Source organism: Gopherus evgoodei, chromosome 1 (genome assembly GCF_007399415.2).
Source record: "Gopherus evgoodei ecotype Sinaloan lineage chromosome 1, rGopEvg1_v1.p, whole genome shotgun sequence".
In the NCBI taxonomy this organism is placed as follows: domain Eukaryota; kingdom Metazoa; phylum Chordata; order Testudines; family Testudinidae; genus Gopherus; species Gopherus evgoodei.
Genome location: NC_044322.1, coordinates 369,819,287 through 369,838,004, shown reverse-complemented (window position 1 = coordinate 369,838,004; position 18,718 = coordinate 369,819,287). Strand labels below are relative to the sequence as shown.

Here is an 18,718-nt window from a genome sequence, read left to right as displayed (position 1 = left end):
GACCGAGGCCTATGGATTCCTAACACCCATCGTACGTCACACACATAGCTGGTTAGTGCATAGACCCGGGCACCACAAACTCCTAACACCCATCGTACGTCACACACACACAGCTGGGTTAGTTCACAGACCCGGGCACCACAAACTGCTAACACCCACCATACGTCACACACAAAGAGCTGGGTTAGTGCACAGACCCGGGCACCACAAACTCCTAACACCCACCATATGTCACACACACACAAACACACAGCTAGGTTAGTGCACAGACCCGGGCACCACAAACTCCTAACACCCACCATACGTCAAACACACATACACAGCTAGGTTAGTGCACAGACCCGGGCACCACTAACTTCTAACACCCACCGTACGTCTCACACACACAGCTGGTTAGTGCATAGACCGAGGCCTATGGATTCCTAACACCCATCGTACGTCACACACATAGCTGGTTAGTGCATAGACCCGGGCACCACAAACTCCTAACACCCATCGTACGTCTCACACACACACAGCTGGGTTAGTGCATAGACCCGGACACAACAAACCCCTAACACCCACCGTACGTCACATGCACAAAGCTGGTTAGTGCACAGACCCAGACACAACAAACCCCTAACACCCACCATACGTCTCACACACACAGCTGGTGAGTGCACAGACCCGGGCACCACAAACTCCTAACACGCACCGTACGTCACACACGCATAACTGAGTTAGTGCACAGACCCGGGCACCAAAAACTCCTAACACCCACCGTATGTCTCACACACACACAGCTGGTTAGTGCATAGACCCAGGCCTATGGATTCCTAACACCCACTGTCCATCACACACACACAGCTGGTTAGTGCACAGACCTGGGCACCACAAACACCTAACACCCACCGCACGTCACATACACACGGCTGGTTAGTGCACAGACCCAGGCACCACAAACTCCTAACACCCACCGTACATCACACACACATATCTGGGTTAGTGCACAGACTCGGGCACCACAAACTCCTAACACCCACCGTACGTCACACGCACACAGCTGGTTAGCGCACGGACCCGGGCACCACAGACTCCTAATACCCACTGTCCATCACACACACACATAGCTGGTTAGTGCACAGACCCAGGCACCACAAATGCCTAACACCCACCGTACGTCTCACACACATACCTCTGGGTTAGTGCACAGACTCGGTCACCACAAACTTTTAACGCCCACCTACGTCACACGCACACAGCTGGTTAGCGCTCAGACCCGGACACGCCAAACCCCTAACACCCACCGTACATCACAAGCACACAGCTGGTTAGCACACAGACCCAGGCACTGCAAACTCCTAACACCCATCGTACGTCACACACACTGCTGGTTAGTGCACAGACCCAGGCCTATGGATTCCTAACACCCACTGTACGTCACACACACATATCTGGGTTAGTTCACAGACCCGGGCACCACAAACTCCTAACACCCACCATACGTCACACACACAGAGCTGGGTTAGTGCACAGACCCGGGCACCACAAACTCCTAACACCCACCATATGTCACAAACACAGAGCTGGGTTAGTGCACAGACCCAGGCACCACAAACTCCTAACATCCACTATACGTCACATACACACACACACACAGCTAGGCTAGTGCACAGACCCAGGCACCACAAACTCCTAACACCCACCGTACGTCACACACACAGCTGGGTTAGTGCATAGACCGAGGCCTATGGATTCCTAACACCCATCGTACGTCACACACACAGCTGGTTAGTGCATAGACCCGTACACCACAAACTCCTAACACCCATCGTACGTCTCACACACACACAGCTGGGTTAGTGCATAGACCCAGACACAACAAACCCCTAACACCCACCATACGTCACACACACAGCTGGTTAGTGCACAGACCCGGGCACCACAAACTCCTAACACCCACCATACGTCACACACACACATGCACAGCTAGGTTAGTGCACAGACCCGGGCACCACAAACACCTAACACCCACCGTATGTCTCACACACACACAGCTGGTTAGTGCATAGACCCAGGCCTATGGATTCCTAACACCCACTGTCCATCACACACACACAGCTGGTTAGTACACAGACCCAGGCACCACAAACTCCTAACACCCACCGTACATCACACACACATATCTGGGTTAGTGCACAGACCTGGGCATCACAAACTCCTAACACCCACCGTACGTCACACGCACACAGCTGGTTAGCGCACGGACTCGGGCACCACAAACTCCTAATACCCACTGTCCATCACACACACACACACAGCTGGTTAGTGCACAGATCCGGGCACCGCAAATGCCTAACACCCACCGTACGTCTCACACACATACATCTGGGTTAGTGCACAGACTCGGTCACCACAAACTCTTAACGTCCACCTACGTCACACGCACACAGCTGGTTAGCACACAGACCCGGACACGCCAAACCCCTAACACCCACCGTACATCACAAGCACACAGCTGGTTAGCACACAGACCCAGGCACTGCAAACGCCTAACACCCAACGTACGTCACAGGCACACAGCTGGATTAGTGCACAGACCAGGGCACCGCAAACCTGTAACAACCACCGTACGTCACACCCACACACAGCTGGGTTAGTGCATAGACCGAGGCCTGTGGATTCCTAACACCCACCGTACGTCACACACACAGCTGGGTTAGTGCACAGACCCAGACCTATGGATTCCTAACACCCACCGTTATGTCACACACACACTTGGTTAGTGCACAGACCCAGACCTATGGATTCCTAACACCCACCGTACATCACACAGACAGCTGGTTAGTGCACAGAGCCAGGCCTATGGATTCCTAACACCCACCCTACATCACACACACACACACAGATGGTGAGTGCACAGACCATGGCACTGCAAACCCCTAACACTCACCATACAGCACACACACACAGCTGAGTTAGTGCACAGACCCGAGCACCACAAACTCCTAACACCCACCATACGTCACACACACACACACACACACATACACAGCTAGGTTAGTGCACAGACCCGGGCACCACTAACTTCTAACACCCACCGTACGTCTCACACACACAGCTGGTTAGTACACAGACCCAGGCCTATGGATTCCTAACACCCATCGTACGTCTCACACACACAGCTGGGTTAGTGCATAGACCCGGACACAACAAACCCCTAACACCCACCGTACATCACACGCACACAGCTGGTTAGTGCACAGACCCAGACACAACAAACCCCTAACACCCACCATACGTCACACACACAGCTGCCCTCTCTAATTCCAGTCCTGGAACAAAAAGCACTTCTCTCTTCACCCAGAGGGAATGCAAAGCCAGGCTAGTAAATCTAACACACACAGATTTCCCTCTGACTTCTTCCTCCCACCAATTCCCTGGTGAGTACAGACTCAATTTCCCTGAAGTTCCTCACTAAAGAAAAACTCCAACAGGTCTTAAAAGAAAGCTTTATATAAAAAAGAAAGAAAAATACATACAAATAGTCTCTCTGTATTAAGGTGACAAATACAGGGTCAATTGCTTAAAAGAAATATGAACAAACAGCCTTATTCAAAAAGAATACAATTCAAAGCACTCCAGCAACTATAGACATGTAAATACAAAAGAACATAAAAATTCCCTATCTGATCTTTGGTACTTACAACTGGGAAACAGAAGATTAGAAAGCAGGAAATAGAAAAATCCTTCTCTAGCTGAGAGAGATTCAGGCAGAAGACAAAGAACTCAGACACAAACTTCCCTCCACCCAGAGTTGAAAAAAATCCTGTTTCCTGATTGGTCCTCTGGTCAGGTGCTTCAGGTTACTTTTTTTCCAGGTGAAAGAGACATTAACCCTTAGCTATCTGTTTATGACAAGTTGGACCTTACAAAGGGAATTAAACCAATAGTAAAAGGTTCTACAGCCATATAAATAAGAAGAAAACAAAGAAAGAAGAAGTGGGACCGCTAAACACTGAAGATGGAGTGGAGGTTAAGGATAATCTAGGCATGGCCCAATATCTAAACAAATACTTTAATGAGGCTAGTGAGGAGCTTAGGGATAATGGAAGGATGACAAATGGGAATGAGGATATGGAGGTAGATATTACCACATCCGAGGTAGAAGAGGTCAATGTTAATTGGGACAAAACACAACATGGTTTTACAAAAGGTAGATAGTGCCAAACCATCCTCATCTCCTTCTTTGAGAAGGTAACAGATTTTCTAGACAAAGGTAAGCAGTGGATCTAATTTACCTCGATTTCAGTAAGGCATTTGATACGGTTCCACAGGGGAATTATTAGCTAAATTAGAAAAGATGGGGATCAATATGAAAATTGAAAGGTGGATAAGAACCTGGTTAAAGGGGAAACTACAACGGGTCATACTGAAAGGTGAACTGTCAGGCTGGAGGGAGGTTACGAGTGGAGTTCCTCAGGGATCAGTTTTGGGACCAATCTTTTTTAATCTTTTTATTACTGACCTTGGCACAAAAAGTGGGAATGTGCTAATAAAGTTTGCGGATAACACAAAGCTGGGAGATATTGCCAATACAGAGAAGGACCAGGATATCATACAGGAAGATCTGATGACCTTGTAAACTGGAATAACAGTAATAGGATGAAATTTAATAGTGAAAAGTGCAAGGTCATGCATTTAGAGATTAATAACAAGAACTATTGTTATAAGCTAGGGAGGCATCAGTTGGAAGGAACAGAGGAGGAGAAGGACCTTGGAGTATTGGTTGATCACAGGCTGACTATGAGCAGCCAATGTGATACGGCTGTGAAAAAAAGCTAATGTGGTCTTGGAATGCATCAAAAGAGGTATTTCCAGTAGAGATAAGGAGGTGTTAGTACCTTTATACAAGGCAAACTGGAACAGGTACAGAGACGGGCTACTAGGATGATCCGAGGAATGAAAAATCTGTCTTATGAAAGGAGACTCAAAGAGCTTGGCTTGTTTAGCCTAACCAAAAGAAGGCTGAGGGGAGATATGATTGCTCTATATAAATAGATTAGAGGGATAAATACCAGAGAGGGAGAGGATTTATTTAAGTTCAGTACCAATGTTGACACAAGAACAAACGGATATCAACTAACCATCAGGAAGTTTAGACTTGAAATTAGACAAAGGTTTCTAACCGTTAGAGGAGTGAAGTTCTGGAACAGTCTTCCAAGGGAAGCAGTGGGGGCAAAAGACATATCTGGCTTCAAGACTAAGCTTGATAAGTTTACGGAGGGGATGGTATGATGGGATAGCCTAATTTTGGCAATTAATTGATCTTTGACTATTAGCGATAAATATCCCCAGTGCCCTGTGATGGGATGTTAGATGGGGCAGGATCTGAGTTACTACAGAGAATTCTTTCCTGGGTGCTGGCTGGTGAGTTTTCCCCACATGCTTAGGGTTTAACTGATCTCCATACTTTTCTTCCGGGGCAGATTGGCAGAGGCCCTGGGGGTTTTTTGCCTTCCTCTGCTGCGTGGGGCACGGATCAGTTGCTGGAGGATTCTCTGCACCTTGAGGTCTTTAAACCATGATTTGAGGACTTCAGTGGCTCAGACATAGGTTTGATACAGGAGTGGGTGGGTAAGATTCTGTGGCCTGCACTGTGCAGGGGGTCAGACTAGACGATCATAATGGTCCCTTCTGACCTTAAAGTCTATGAGTCTATGAAACACCTGTCAAGGATGGTCTAGATAATCCTGAGTTCTGCAATGAGTGCAGGGGACCGGACTAGATGACCTCTCAAAGTCCTTTCCAGTCCTATGATTCTATATCAGTGGAAGACCCTACAGAGACAATGGGAACCCCAAGGGCTGAACAACTGACACATGTCTGTGGGATGCTCCAGTGGGCTGAACATGTGAATTTAGCCCAGCATTGCAGCAGGAGAACAATGGGGGAAGGTGACAGGAAGGGGCCATAAAGAGGTGTGCTCACAAAGACGTGGGTCTCTTACCTGGAACTGAGACACAAGGAACAGAGAGAAAGCAAAGGTGGTTCCTACAGCAGCTTGGCTCAAGGGAGCCCTAGCCTTGGCCAGTCTGAACTCTTCTTATCCTTTGCCTCTCTGTTAACCTAATGGCTTCCCAATGCTGTGCCCAGCTGACTAATAAACCCGACTGTTTTGAAAAGGCTGCGTGGAGTTGCGGCAGATACCTGCTAAGGTGCCTTGATCAGGAAGACTGGAAGAAAGTTAATGTTGTGCCAAGATTTAAAAAAGATAAATGGGGTGGCTCCGATAATTACAGGCCTGTCAGCCAGACATCGATCCCAGGCAAGAAAATGGCATGCCTGATACAATCCGATTAATAAAGAAATAAAGGGAGGGCAATATAATTAATGTCAAGCAATAAACATAAGAAAGCACAAAATCATCAGTGATCAAGTTTGCAAATGACATAGATGTGGGGAGTGGTCAATAGTGAAAAGGCAGGTCACTGATCCAGAGCAATCTAGTTTGCTTGGTAAACTGGGTTCAAGCAAACCATATGCATAATGTGGCTAAATACACATCAGGGAACAAAGAATGTCGACCAGATGTACAGGCTGGGGGATGCTCTCCTGGGAAGCAGTGACTGACAAAGATTTGGGGGCAGAGGGGGACAATCAGCTGAACAGGAGCTCCCAATGTGACACTGTGCCCAAGACAGCTAATGGGATCCTAGGCTGCATAAACAGGGGCATCTCAAATATGAGCAGAGAGATTATTTTACCTCTCTATTGGGCACTGATGTGACCACTGCTGTCATCCTGTGTCCAGCTGTGCTGGCCACAAGTCAAGAGGGATGCTGATAAATTGGACAGGGCTCAGAGAAGAGCCACAAGAATGATCAAGGGACTAGAAAACCTGCTGATAGCAATAGACCCAAGGAGCTCAATCATTAGCGTAACAAAGAGAAGGTTCAGGGGTGACTTGATCACACTCTATAAGTACCTATGGGGGAACAAATATTTAATAACAGGCTCTTCGATCTAGCAAACGATGGTCTAACGTGATCCAGTGGTTGGAAGTTGAAGCTAGACAAATTCAGAGTGGAAATAAGTGTAAATTGTTCACGGTGACAGTAATTACCCATTGGAAAAATTTACTAAGGGTCACGGTGGTTTCTCCGTCAGTGACAATTTTTAAATCAAGATTGGAAGATTGTCTGAAAGCTCTGCTCTAGTCTGTTAGTCTATAAGGTGCCACAGGATTCTTTGCTGCTTTTACTGCTCTAGGAATTAATTTAGGGGCAGGTCTCTGGCCTGTTTACACAGGAAGTCAGACTAGATTCTCCCAGGGACCCTTCTGGCTTTGGAAGCTATGAATCCCTGACTAGGATAAAAGTCTCTGAACAGGAGTCTGCTTCAGGCAGACTCTCCTGGCAGAGTTCACAGGGAGGAGCAGGAGTGCTGCAGCCTGGAGACATGGTCTGGCAGGCGCTGAGGCTGCATGGCCTACCCCTATGGAAAGGTGTGACCTCCCGGGGGTCTGGCACACTGAAAGCGTTCTCCCAAGGGAGCGCTGACAATCCAGGGCATAGGGGCAGGCCCTGTCCATCTGCAGCACTAGTGCCAAACAGCTATGTGGTGCTAGCAATTTCCAAATACACTTTCCAGGAGTCCGCTTTATCCAAGTGCCCCTCAGCCCACAGTTCTGACCCTCACTGAGGCCATGTCTGCATGAGTGGAGTGTGTCATTCAGAAAATGTGTTGTCATGACTTAGCCTCCAGTGTAGACCGAGGTGGGCGACAGTGAAAGCTTCATAGCTGGTTGTGGCTAATCTGGGGCACCCCTTTCTAAAATGATCCACTTTCCCAAGGCAGGCATGGCCTGTGTGCAGAACCGCAGCGCTTGGCAGCACATCTCATGTGAACAGTGAATGAGGTGCAGCAACCAGGGAAAGGGGTCCCCCCCAGATCCACACCCTTCCTCTCACCCTCTTTATGCAGGCTTGAGGGGAGCGAACAGGAGCTGCTAACAGGGAGTTTTGCAAGGGAGTTTGGAAGGGGAGTAGGAAGGGGGGGGTCCCTTGTCAGTCTCATCTGTGACCCATTGGTCCCCTGAACCCATAACCTGAGCCACATCGAAAACCTTTCTGTTTACAGCAGAGAGGAGCGGATAGGGAGCTGTAGACAGGAATTTGAGAGTGTTTGACAGAGGGAGGCTTACAATGGTGAGGAGGACCCGCAACACCTGTGCCAGCACTGCTTCTGTCTCCTCCACCTGCGCCTGTAGCCAGACAGATCACCAAAGCATGGATGCTTTTACCCAGATTCTGGTGTGGGCTTGCAAAGACTGTAATTTGCAATTTTCACTTACTGATATCCAGGCTGGGGGTGGCATCCAATGTGAAAGGTGCCTACTGGTGGAATCTCTCAGGCAGCAGGTGGGAGAGCTACAGGAGGAGGTGGCCAGGCTGAGGAACATCTATGTCCATGAGCAATTCCTGGACAGTATCCATGTGGAGACAGCTGACGGTGCTGTCCCAGTTGACAGGACTACTGACACACCAGTGGAGGAGGAGATGCCTCAGGGTGTGTCTGACACACCAGTGGAGGAGGAGGCTCAGGGTGGACACAGCCAGCTGGTTACTTCTAGCAGCAGGCAGTGCTCCACCGCTGCTGCGAACCCTCCTGCTGTGGTAAAAGATAACCATTATGCTCTTCTTGATACAGGAGAGAAGAAATCACCCCCAACAGTTAAGGAGGTGAAGCCTCGTACCCCTAAGGCTGGGAGGTCTGCTGCCACCACTGATAAGAAACGTAGGGTAGTGGTGGTTGGAGACTCTCTGCTGAGGGGGACGGAGACACCCATCTGTCGCCCTGACCGTTCATCCCGGGAGGTATGCTGCCTGCCAGGGGCCCGTATCCGAGATGTTACAGAGGCTTTGTCGAGGATTATCCGGCCTTCTGACTACTATCCCATGCTACTCATCCATGTGGGCACGAATGATACTGCGAGGTGTGACGCTGAGCAGATCAAGAGTGACTACAGGGCTCTGGGAGTACGGGTTAAGGAGTTTGGAGCGCAGGTGGTATTCTCTTCGATTCTTCCTGTTGAAGGTAGGGGACCGGGCAGAAACAGATGCATCGTGGAGGTGAATGCCTGGCTGTGAAGATGGTGTCGCCAGGAGGGCTTTGGCTTCCTCGACCACGGGATGCTATTTGAGGAAGGACTGCTAGGAACAGATGGCGTTCACCTTTCGAAGCGGGGAAAGGCCTTATTTGCGCACAGACTGGCTAACCTAGTAAGGAGGGCTTTAAACTAGGTTCGACGGGGACAGGTGAGCAAAGCCCACAGGTAAGTGGGGAACAAGATCTGGGAGATGGGTTGGAAACAGGAGGGAGCACGGGCTATAATAGCAGAGAGGAAGGAGGGTCAGGGCAAAGCTGGGAGGCGAGATCAAACCAGTATCTTAGATGCCTTTATACAAATGCAAGAAGTATGGGTAATAAGCAGGAAGAACTGGAAGTGCTAATAAATAAATACAACTATGACATTATTGGCATTACTGAAACTTGGTGGGATAATACACACGACTGGAATGTTGGTGTGGATGGGTATAGTTTGCTCAGGAAGGATAGACAGGGGAAAAAGGGAGGAGGTGTTGCCTTATATATTAAAAATGTACACACTTGGACTGAGGTGGAGATGGACATAGGAGACGGAAGGGTGGAGAGTCTCTGGGTTAGGCTAAAAGGGGTAAAAAACACAGGTGATGTCGTGCTGGGAGTCTACTACAGGCCACCTAATCAGGCGGAAGAGGTGGATGAGGCTTTTTTCAAACAACTAACAAAATCATCCAAAGCCCAAGATTTGGTGGTGATGGGGGACTTCAACTATCCAGATATATGTTGGGAAAATAACACCGCGGGGCACAGACTATCCAATAAGTTCCTGGACTGCATTGCAGACAACTTTTTATTTCAGAAAGTTGAAAAAGCTACTAGGGGGGAAGCTGTTCTAGACTTAATTTTAACCAATAGGGAGGAACTTGTTGAGAATTTAAAAGTAGAAGGAAGCTTGGGTGAAAGTGATCATGAAATCATAGAATTTGCAATTCTAAGGAAGGGTAGAAAGGAGTACAGCAGAATAGAGACAATGGATTTCAGGAAGGCGGATTTTGGTAAGCTCAGAGAGCTGATAGGCAAGGTCCCATTGGAATTAAGAATGAGGGGAAAAACAACTGAGGAAAGTTGGCAGTTTTTCAAAGGGACGCTATTAAGGGCCCAAAAGCAAGTTATTCCGATGGTTAGGAAAGAGAGAAAATGTGGCAAAAGACCACCTTGGCTTACCCTTGAGATCTTGCGTGACCTACAAAATAAAAAGGCGTCATATAAAAAATGGAAACTAGGTCAGATCACGAAGGATGAATATAGGCAAATAACACAGGAATGCAGAGGCAAGATTAGAAAAGCAAAGGCACAAAATGAACTCAAACTAGCTATGGGAATAAAGGGAAACAAGAAGACTTTTTATCAATACATTAGAAGCAAGAGGAAGACTAAGGACAGGGTAGGCCCACTGCTCAATGAGGAGGGGGTAACAGTAACGGGAGACTTGGAAATGGCAGAGATGCTTAATGACTTCTTTGTTTCGGTCTTCACTGAGAAGTCTGAAGGAATGTCTAGTATAGTGAATGCTTACGGGAAGAGGGTAGGTTTAGAAGAGAAAATAAGGAAAGAGCAAGTAAAAAATCACTTAGAAAAGTTAGATGCCTGCAAGTCACCAGGGCCTGATGAAATGCATCCTAGAATACTCAAGGAGTTAATAGAGGAGGTATCTGAGCCTCTAGCTATTATCTTTGGGAAATCATGGGAGACGGGGGAGATTCCAGAAGACTGGAAGGGGGCAAATATAGTGCCCATCTATAAAAAGGGAAATAAAAACAACCCAGGAAACTACAGACCAGTTAGTTTAACTTCTGTGCCAGGGAAGATAATGGAGCAGGTAATCAAAGAAATCATCTGCAAACACTTGGAAGGTGGTAAGGTGATAGGGAATAGCCAGCATGGATTTGTAAAGTACAAATCATGTCAAACTAATCTGATAGCGTTCTTTGATAGGATAACGAGCCTTGTGGATAAGGGAGAAGCGGTGGATGTGATATACCTAGACTTTAGTAAGGCATTTGATACAGTTTCGCATGATATTCTTATAGATAAGCTAGGAAAGTACAATTTAGATGGGGCTACTATAAGGTGGGTGCATAACTGGCTGGATAACCGTACTCAGAGAGTAGTTGTTAATGGCTCCCAATCCTGCTGGAAAGGTATAACAAGTGGGGTTCCGCAGGGGTCTGTTTTGGGACCGGTTCTGTTCAATATCTTCATCAACGATTTAGATGTTGGCATAGAAAGTACGCTTATTAAGTTTGCGGATGATACCAAACTGGGAGGGATTGCAACTGCTCTGGAGGACAGGGTCAAAATTCAAAATGATCTGGACAAATTGGAGAAATGGTCTGAGGTAAACAGGATGAAGTTCAATAAAGATAAATGCAAAGTGCTCCACTTAGGAAGGAACAATCAGTTTCACACATACAGAATGGGAAGAGACTGTCTAGGAAGGAGTATGGAAGAAAGAGATCTAGGGGTCATAGTGGACCACAAGCTTAATATGAGTGAACAGTGTGATACTGTTGCAAAAAAAGCAAACATGATTCTGGGATGCATTAACAGGTGTGTTGTAAACAAGACACGAGAAGTCATTCTTCCGCTTTACTCTGCGCTGGTTAGGCCTCAACTGGAGTATTGTGTCCAGTTCTGGGCACCGCATTTCAAGAAAGATGTGGAGAAATTGGAGAGGGTCCAGAGAAGAGCAACAAGAATGATTAAAGGTCTTAAGAACATGACCTATGAAGGAAGGCTGAAGGAATTGGGTTTGTTTAGTTTGGAAAAGAGAAGACTGAGAGGGGACCTGATAGCAGTTTTCAGGTATCTAAAAGGGTGTCATCAGGAGGAGGGAGAAAACTTGTTCACCTTGGCCTCCAATGGTAGAACAAAAAGCAATGGACTTAAACTGCAGCAAGGGAGATTTAGGTTGGACATTAGGAAAAAGTTCCTAACTGTCAGGGTAGTTAAACACTGGAATAGATTGCCTGAGGAAGTTGTGGAATCTCCATCGCTGGAGATATTTAAGAGTAGGTTAGATAAATGTCTATCAGGGATGGTCTAGACAGTATTTGGTCCTGCCATGAGGGCAGGGGACTGGACTCGATGACCTCTCGAGGTCCCTTCCAGTCCTACAGTCTATGAGTCTATGAGATAGCCAGCAGCCCACAGCTAGCACAGCGTCAGATCTACAGTAAAGGTGAGTGAGGAGCTCTTCCCCGTCTCACTCGCCAATGCACCCAGGCCTTCCCCCAGTACTGGGCCTGATGCCGTTCACCATTTTCAGCAGTGCTCTGGTAGTGAATATCAAATCGCTGCTGGTACAACTTAGGGATGCCCCACAGATGGGTGGAGTGGTAAATAATGATGAGGCAAGGGGAGCCATACAGAGCAATCAGGATCATTTGGTCAACTGGGCCCATTCAAACAACATACATTTTAATACAGCCAAATGGAAAGTTATGCACCTAGGAACAAGAACTGCAGACCATAGCTACAGAATGGGGGCCTGTGACACTGAACAGGATTTAGGGGTCATAGTGGACAAGTAATTGAACATGTGCTCCCAGTGTGATGCTGTGACAAAAGGGCTACTGTGATCTTTGGATGTATAAACTGGGGAGAAGTGAGTAGGAGCTGGGAGCAGATTTTACTTCTGTTTGCAGCATTGGTGAGTCTCATGCTGAACACTGCATTCAGTTCTAGTGTCCGCATTTTAAAAAGAATGTTGAAAAATTGGAGAGGGTGCAGACAAGAGCCACAGAAGTGATTCAAGGGCTGTAGAAAATGCCTGACAGTGAGAGACAGACAGAGCTCTATGCTCAGCCTAGATTGAGAAGTGACTCAAGTACAGTGCATATAGGCCTTCAGGGAGAGAAAGGACCCCGCAATGACACCTATTCAATTTAGCAGAGAATGGCAGAACAAAAACTAGTTGCTGGAAGCAGAAGCCAGACAAATTCAAATGAGAAATTAGGCCCAAACAGTCAACAATGAAGGTGACTAAGAACTGGAACAAACTCCAAAGGGCAGTGGTGGATTCTCCATCTCATGGTGTCTCCAGATCCAGACTAATAATAATATATGGAGATATGCCTAACTCACAAAACTGGAAGGGACCTTGAAAGGTCATTGAGTCCAGCCCCCTGCCTTTGCTAGCAGGACCAAATACTGATTTTGCCCCAGATCCCTAAATGGCCCCCTCAAAGACTGAACTCACAACTCTGGGATTAACAGCCTAAGGCTCAAATCACTGAGCTATCCTTCCCCCCACAAAAACATCTGATGCTTCTGGAAAATGTTTTAGCCGAACCCAAGTTATTGGGCTTAATACAGGGGGTCAGACTAGAGGTTCTAATGGTCCCTACTGTCCTTACATTCTATGGATCAGCTGCTCATGCTCCCCAAGTGTCTTCCAGCCTCCCCCGCACTGTCTCCCTAAGATCCTGGCACAGACTGCCCCTGTCTCACCTTCTCTTGGCTTTGAAGCAGTGAGCTGCTGTGAGGACCCAGCGAGTGCTGATGAGGGACCCACCACATGAATGCCGGGGGCCCATTCGGGTGGGGATCTGGATGCTGACGAGCCAAGGCCAGGCCCCCGGAAGAGCATCTACGCCACCCACGATCCGCATCCCGCTGTAGCCAGACATCAGGGGGCGGCGCCCACAGGCTGTGGAGAAGATCAAAGACAGGGTCTGTGTGTGAAAAGGAATTGCTGGGCTGTGTGAGCCTGAAGGGACCCATCAAGGGCATGAAGGAAATATACACCCCCAAGCAGTTCTCTAGAGCCATTTCCACTCCCCGGACAGCAGAGATTCAGTCAACAAAGAACCCAAGATCAGAGGTGCCTCCACACCCGAGTTCTGCCAACCTGCAGCTCCTTAATTTCCCAGGCCTGGGATCCATCCCTCCTGCCCCCCCAGCTCTGCCAATGCCCCTTAAACCCAACCCCCAGCCCACAGCTACCCCTGCCCTCAGCCCCATCCCCCTGCCCCAGCTCTGCCAACACCCCTCAATCCAACCCACAGTCCCCTGCCACCCCTGCCCTCAGACCCATCCCCCTGCCCCAGCTCTGCCAACACCCCTCAATCCAACCTACAGCCCCCTGCCATCCCTGCCCTCAGACCCATCCCCCTGCCCCAGCTCTGCCAACACCCCTCAATCCAACCCACAGCCCCCTGCCACCCCTGCCCTCAGACCCATCCCCCTGCCCCAGCTCTGCCAACACCCCTCAATCCAACCCACAGCCCCCTGCCACCCCTTCCCTCAGACCCATCCCCCTGCCCCAGCTCTGCCAACACCCCTCAATCCAACCCACAGCCCCCTGCCACCCCTTCCCTCAGACCCATCCCCCTGCCCCAGCTCTGCCAACACCCCTCAATCCAACCCACAGCCCCCTGCCACTCCTGCCCTCAGACCCATCCCCCTGCCCCAGCTCTGCCAACACCTTTCAATCCAACCCACAGCCCCCTGCCACCCCTGCCCTGGGCTCCCCACCTCTGGCACAAGGGCCTCGCGGGAGTTAAAGCTGCTCAGATGAATTAGTGGGAGGCAACGGCGTCCCCTTGTCGCCAGTTGGAAACGATCTCTGAGTTCCCACGTATTTCTCACTTCTGGGGCTGGGGCTGCTGGATACTTAACCGGAGCCACCTAAACCCTCTCTACCCTGCGGCCTTCTCCATCTCACTATGGGCAAAGGCCTCAGCCCCTCAACACCTCCCTCTCTGCTCTCCTCCCCTTTCCCCTGTAAAGGAAGGGCTTGGCCTCACTGCCTCCTCTCCTGCTTGGAGCACGGGAGGGGCTGGGGCTCCCCCAAGGAGTGTGTCTGGACATTGGTGCATGGGCAGGCCCCACCATGCGGCTGTGCTCATGGCATGAGTGGGGGCAGGAGCCCCGGCCACCTCCATGGGAGCCCCTCACACATAAGTGCTGGAACTAAGGTGCTGGGGGTGGTCCAGCAGCCCCTGCGTTGAAGTGGTTTCCATTACATACAGGATTCACAATTTGGTTCATTGGCTCTCAGCACCCCCATTATACAAATTGTTCCAGCGCCCCTGGCCCCACATCCCGCTCACACTTCGAGCTGTATCCCTGCGTTGCCAGGAGCAGCAGGGGCAGAAGCCCCACGGACAGCCAGGCCAGGGACCCCATCGCCAAGCCCGGCTCCTGGGCACCATTGTGACATCACCAGGCCTTGCCTTGGGCTGGAGGAGCCACATTCTCCCACGTTATGCTAGGAGATGGTTGTAATGAGCTGAGCCCACAGCTGGACTTTGCCTCCCCAAGGGGCTGGGCCAAGCTGAACCAGCCTGGAGAAGAGGCCGGGGGTACAAGCCAGCCTGGGATGGGGGAGCTAAGCAGGCTGGAGGGCAGGGTCATAGATTTTTTAAGGCCAAAAGGGACCATTAGATCATCTTGTCTGACCTCCTGCAGGACCCAGGCCAGCCTCTGTTACCCATTACCCCGTATGATGAAGTGGGAATTTTCTCTAATATTTTCATTAATTCAAGGCATGCCTCAGTTTCCCTGTGCTACCTGCTCCTGGAACAGCACAGGGACAGGAGATGAGTGTGTGTCCCCTAGCAGTCCGGGTGGAATGACTGGGTTTTTAAGGAACTGGTTGAACCTGACCCAGACCTCCAGAGGATACAGTAAGACAAAGAGACACACACACACACCCCTCCAAGTGACTGAACAATCAACATGTAAGAGCAGGAAACCCTGGCAAGCGGGATGTGAACTAAACTGTAATCAGGCCTGCCCCTGAAGGACTTTGGCGCTTTCACCTGGGAACTGAGTGAAAGGAAGGAAGTCAGAGAGAGCACCAGAGTCTGAAAATGGAGCGTGCTGCAGCTTGGCTGCTGAACTGCTCTGGGCTGATCAGAATGGACTATGCTTTACTTTGCCTGTCTCTGTGCTGACCTAAGGACTTCCAATGCTACATTCCCGCTGACTAATAAACCCCACTGTTTTGAAAATGCTGCTTGTGTGTCACTGCAAATATCTGCTAGGCTGCATTCATCCCTGAAGTCTCTGCTGAAGTCTGTCTCAGCTGGAGTAGCTGGCCAGAGCTCACGGTGTGAAGCAGGAGGTCTGAAGACCCAGAAGTTTAGTCTAGGGGGGGTGAGGCTGTGTGGCTCACCCTGTGGGGGTTCCTCCAAGAGTCTGTTCTGAAGCTGGGGCGTAGCACTGAGCCTGTGGAACTGTGAAACCCTCTCTCGATGCGTTTGGCTAAAGCATCTTCCAGAAAGGCATTGGTGTCAGCTCAAAAGCATGAATCCCAACCTCGGGGCAGGCTGCTAGGAACTAGGGCACAATCCCAGACTGGCTGTGAGCGCTAGATTTTGATTTCACCAACCAATTATCCAGTGTAAACTGCTCAGACACCATAACAGCTGTAACGGAGTAAGCAACAGTCCCCTCGGTATGCCGATCTGCCTGCTACCCACCTGAGCCTACCCTAGGGCTTGTCTACACTGGCAATTTACAGCGCTGCAACTTTCTCACTCAGGGGTGTGAAAAAACAGCCCCCGAGAGCAGCAAGTTTCAGCACTGTAAACTGGTAGTGTAAACAGTGCCCCAGCGCTGGGAGCTACGCCTCTCATGCAGCTGGTTTGTTTAGATCACTGGAAGAGCTCCCCCCCAGTGCTCTGCCGTGATGACACAAGCCACATTAAAGTGCTGCCACGGCAGCATTTTAGCGTTGCCAGTGTTGACTAGCCCTTGGTGATAGGTGGCCCCTTGTGCCAAATATCAGAGCAATATTCAGGCTACTCTATCCCAAAAGATTGATCACTCACCCCAGGTCCAGTACACTTCAGATCTCACACCCCAGACAACACCAGTGTAACCAACTGTATAATAAACTATCTAAAGATTTATTAACAGGCAAAGGAAACCAGAGAGTTATTTACAAGGTTAAAGCAGGTAGACATATGCATACAAATGAGTTACAATCTTAAGTTTCCAAAAAGTAATAGATGTTTCAATGATAAGCAAACTCTACATGTCCTTTAGGGCTAACCCAGGCTAAGCAGTGGGGACTTTTGCTTATGCCTGTGATGGGTTGCTATCCCCGGGGTGCAGTCTGGGAGCCATGAGAATTGCTGTGTCTCTCTAAGACACACAGCTGGGCTGGGGACACAGCCAGCCTCACCCAGGCCCTGCTATCACCCAACACGGCAGCAGGTGGTGCCACTCACCCAAACTGGGCTACCTGAGTGCCAACAGCAGACACCAGCCAGTTTCCCAAGCATGCACCCCCCTTCTGGAGTGTAAACCCCAAATTACACCATTGTGCACTGCACAGGGATTTATACAGTGTAAGCTCATTAATATGTCTCCCCCCCCCTCAACATGGAGAGGAATAAGCACAATGCGCTTGTGTTAAACCACGCTGAGATTTTCTCCAGACACTTCAGTCAAAGTCACACTGGTTTGAATTAAAACATAAACCAGTTTATTAACTACAAAAGGATAGATTTTAAGTGATTATAAGTGACAGCAAACAGCTCAAAGCAGATCACCTAGTAAATAAACAAAACTGAAAACTAAGCCAAAGACACTAGAAAGATATGAATTAGCAAATTCTCACCCTGGCTGATCATAGAATCATAGAATATTAGGGCTAGAAGAGACCTCAGGAGGTCATCTAGTCCAACCCCCTGCTCAAAGCAGGACCAACACTAACTAAATCATCCCAGCCAGGGCTTTGTCAAACCAGGCCTTAAAAACCTCTAAGGAAGGAGATTCCACCACCTCCCTAGGGAACCCATTCCAGTGCTTCACCACACTCCTAGTGAAATAGTGTTTCCTAATGTCCAACCTAGACCTCCCACACTGCAACTTGAGACCATTGCTCCTTGTTCTGTCATCTGTCACCACTGAGACCAGCCGAGCTCCATCTTCGTTGGAAACCCCGTTCAGGTAGTTGAAGACTGCTGTCAAATCCCCCCTCACTCTTCTCTTCTGCAGACTAAACAAGCCCAATTCCCTCAGCCTCTCCTCATAAGTCATGTGCACCAGCACCCTGATAATTTTCCTCTGCTGGACTCTCTCCAATCTGTCCACATCCTTTCTGTAATGGGCAGCCCAAAACTGGATGCATTACTCCAGGTGAGGCCTCACCAGTGCCGAATAGAGGGGAACAATCACTTCCTTCGATCCGCTGGCAATGCTCCTACTAATGCAGCCCAAAATGCCGTTAGCCTTCTTGGCAACAAGGGCACACTGCTGACTCATATCCAGCTTCTCGTCCACTGTAACCCCTGGGTCCTTTTCTGCAGAACTGCTTCCTAGCCAGTCGGTTCCTAATCTGTAACAGTGAATGGGATTCTTCTGTCCTAAGTGCAGGACTCTTTTAGAAAAGCTGGACGAGCACAAATCCATGGGGCTGGATGCTCTGCATCAAGGGTGCTAAAGGAATTGGCGAATGTGATTGCAGAGACATTGGCCATTATCTTTGAAAACTCATGGCGAACGGGGGAGGTCCCGGATGACTGGAAAAAGGCTAATGTAGAGCCCATCTTTAAAAAAGGGAAGGAGGAGGATCCGGGGAACTACAGGCCAGTCAACCTCACCTCAGTCCCTG

General features: G+C 49.2%; 1 protein-coding gene across 1 annotated transcript in view; it reads right to left on the bottom strand.

Annotated features, from left to right (window-relative positions):
- LOC115645396 (acrosin-like) overlaps nucleotides 1-15,279 on the bottom strand; it is a 46,376-nt gene extending 31,097 nt beyond the window's left edge. The window contains exons 1-2 of the mRNA XM_030549996.1: nucleotides 15,204-15,279; nucleotides 13,600-13,798 (exon numbers count right to left, since the gene is read on the bottom strand). Coding sequence (XP_030405856.1) covers nucleotides 13,600-13,798; nucleotides 15,204-15,279 — 275 coding nt within the window. The remainder of the gene's footprint in view (nucleotides 1-13,599; nucleotides 13,799-15,203) is intronic.
- Between the last annotated feature and the right edge of the window lie 3,439 nt (nucleotides 15,280-18,718).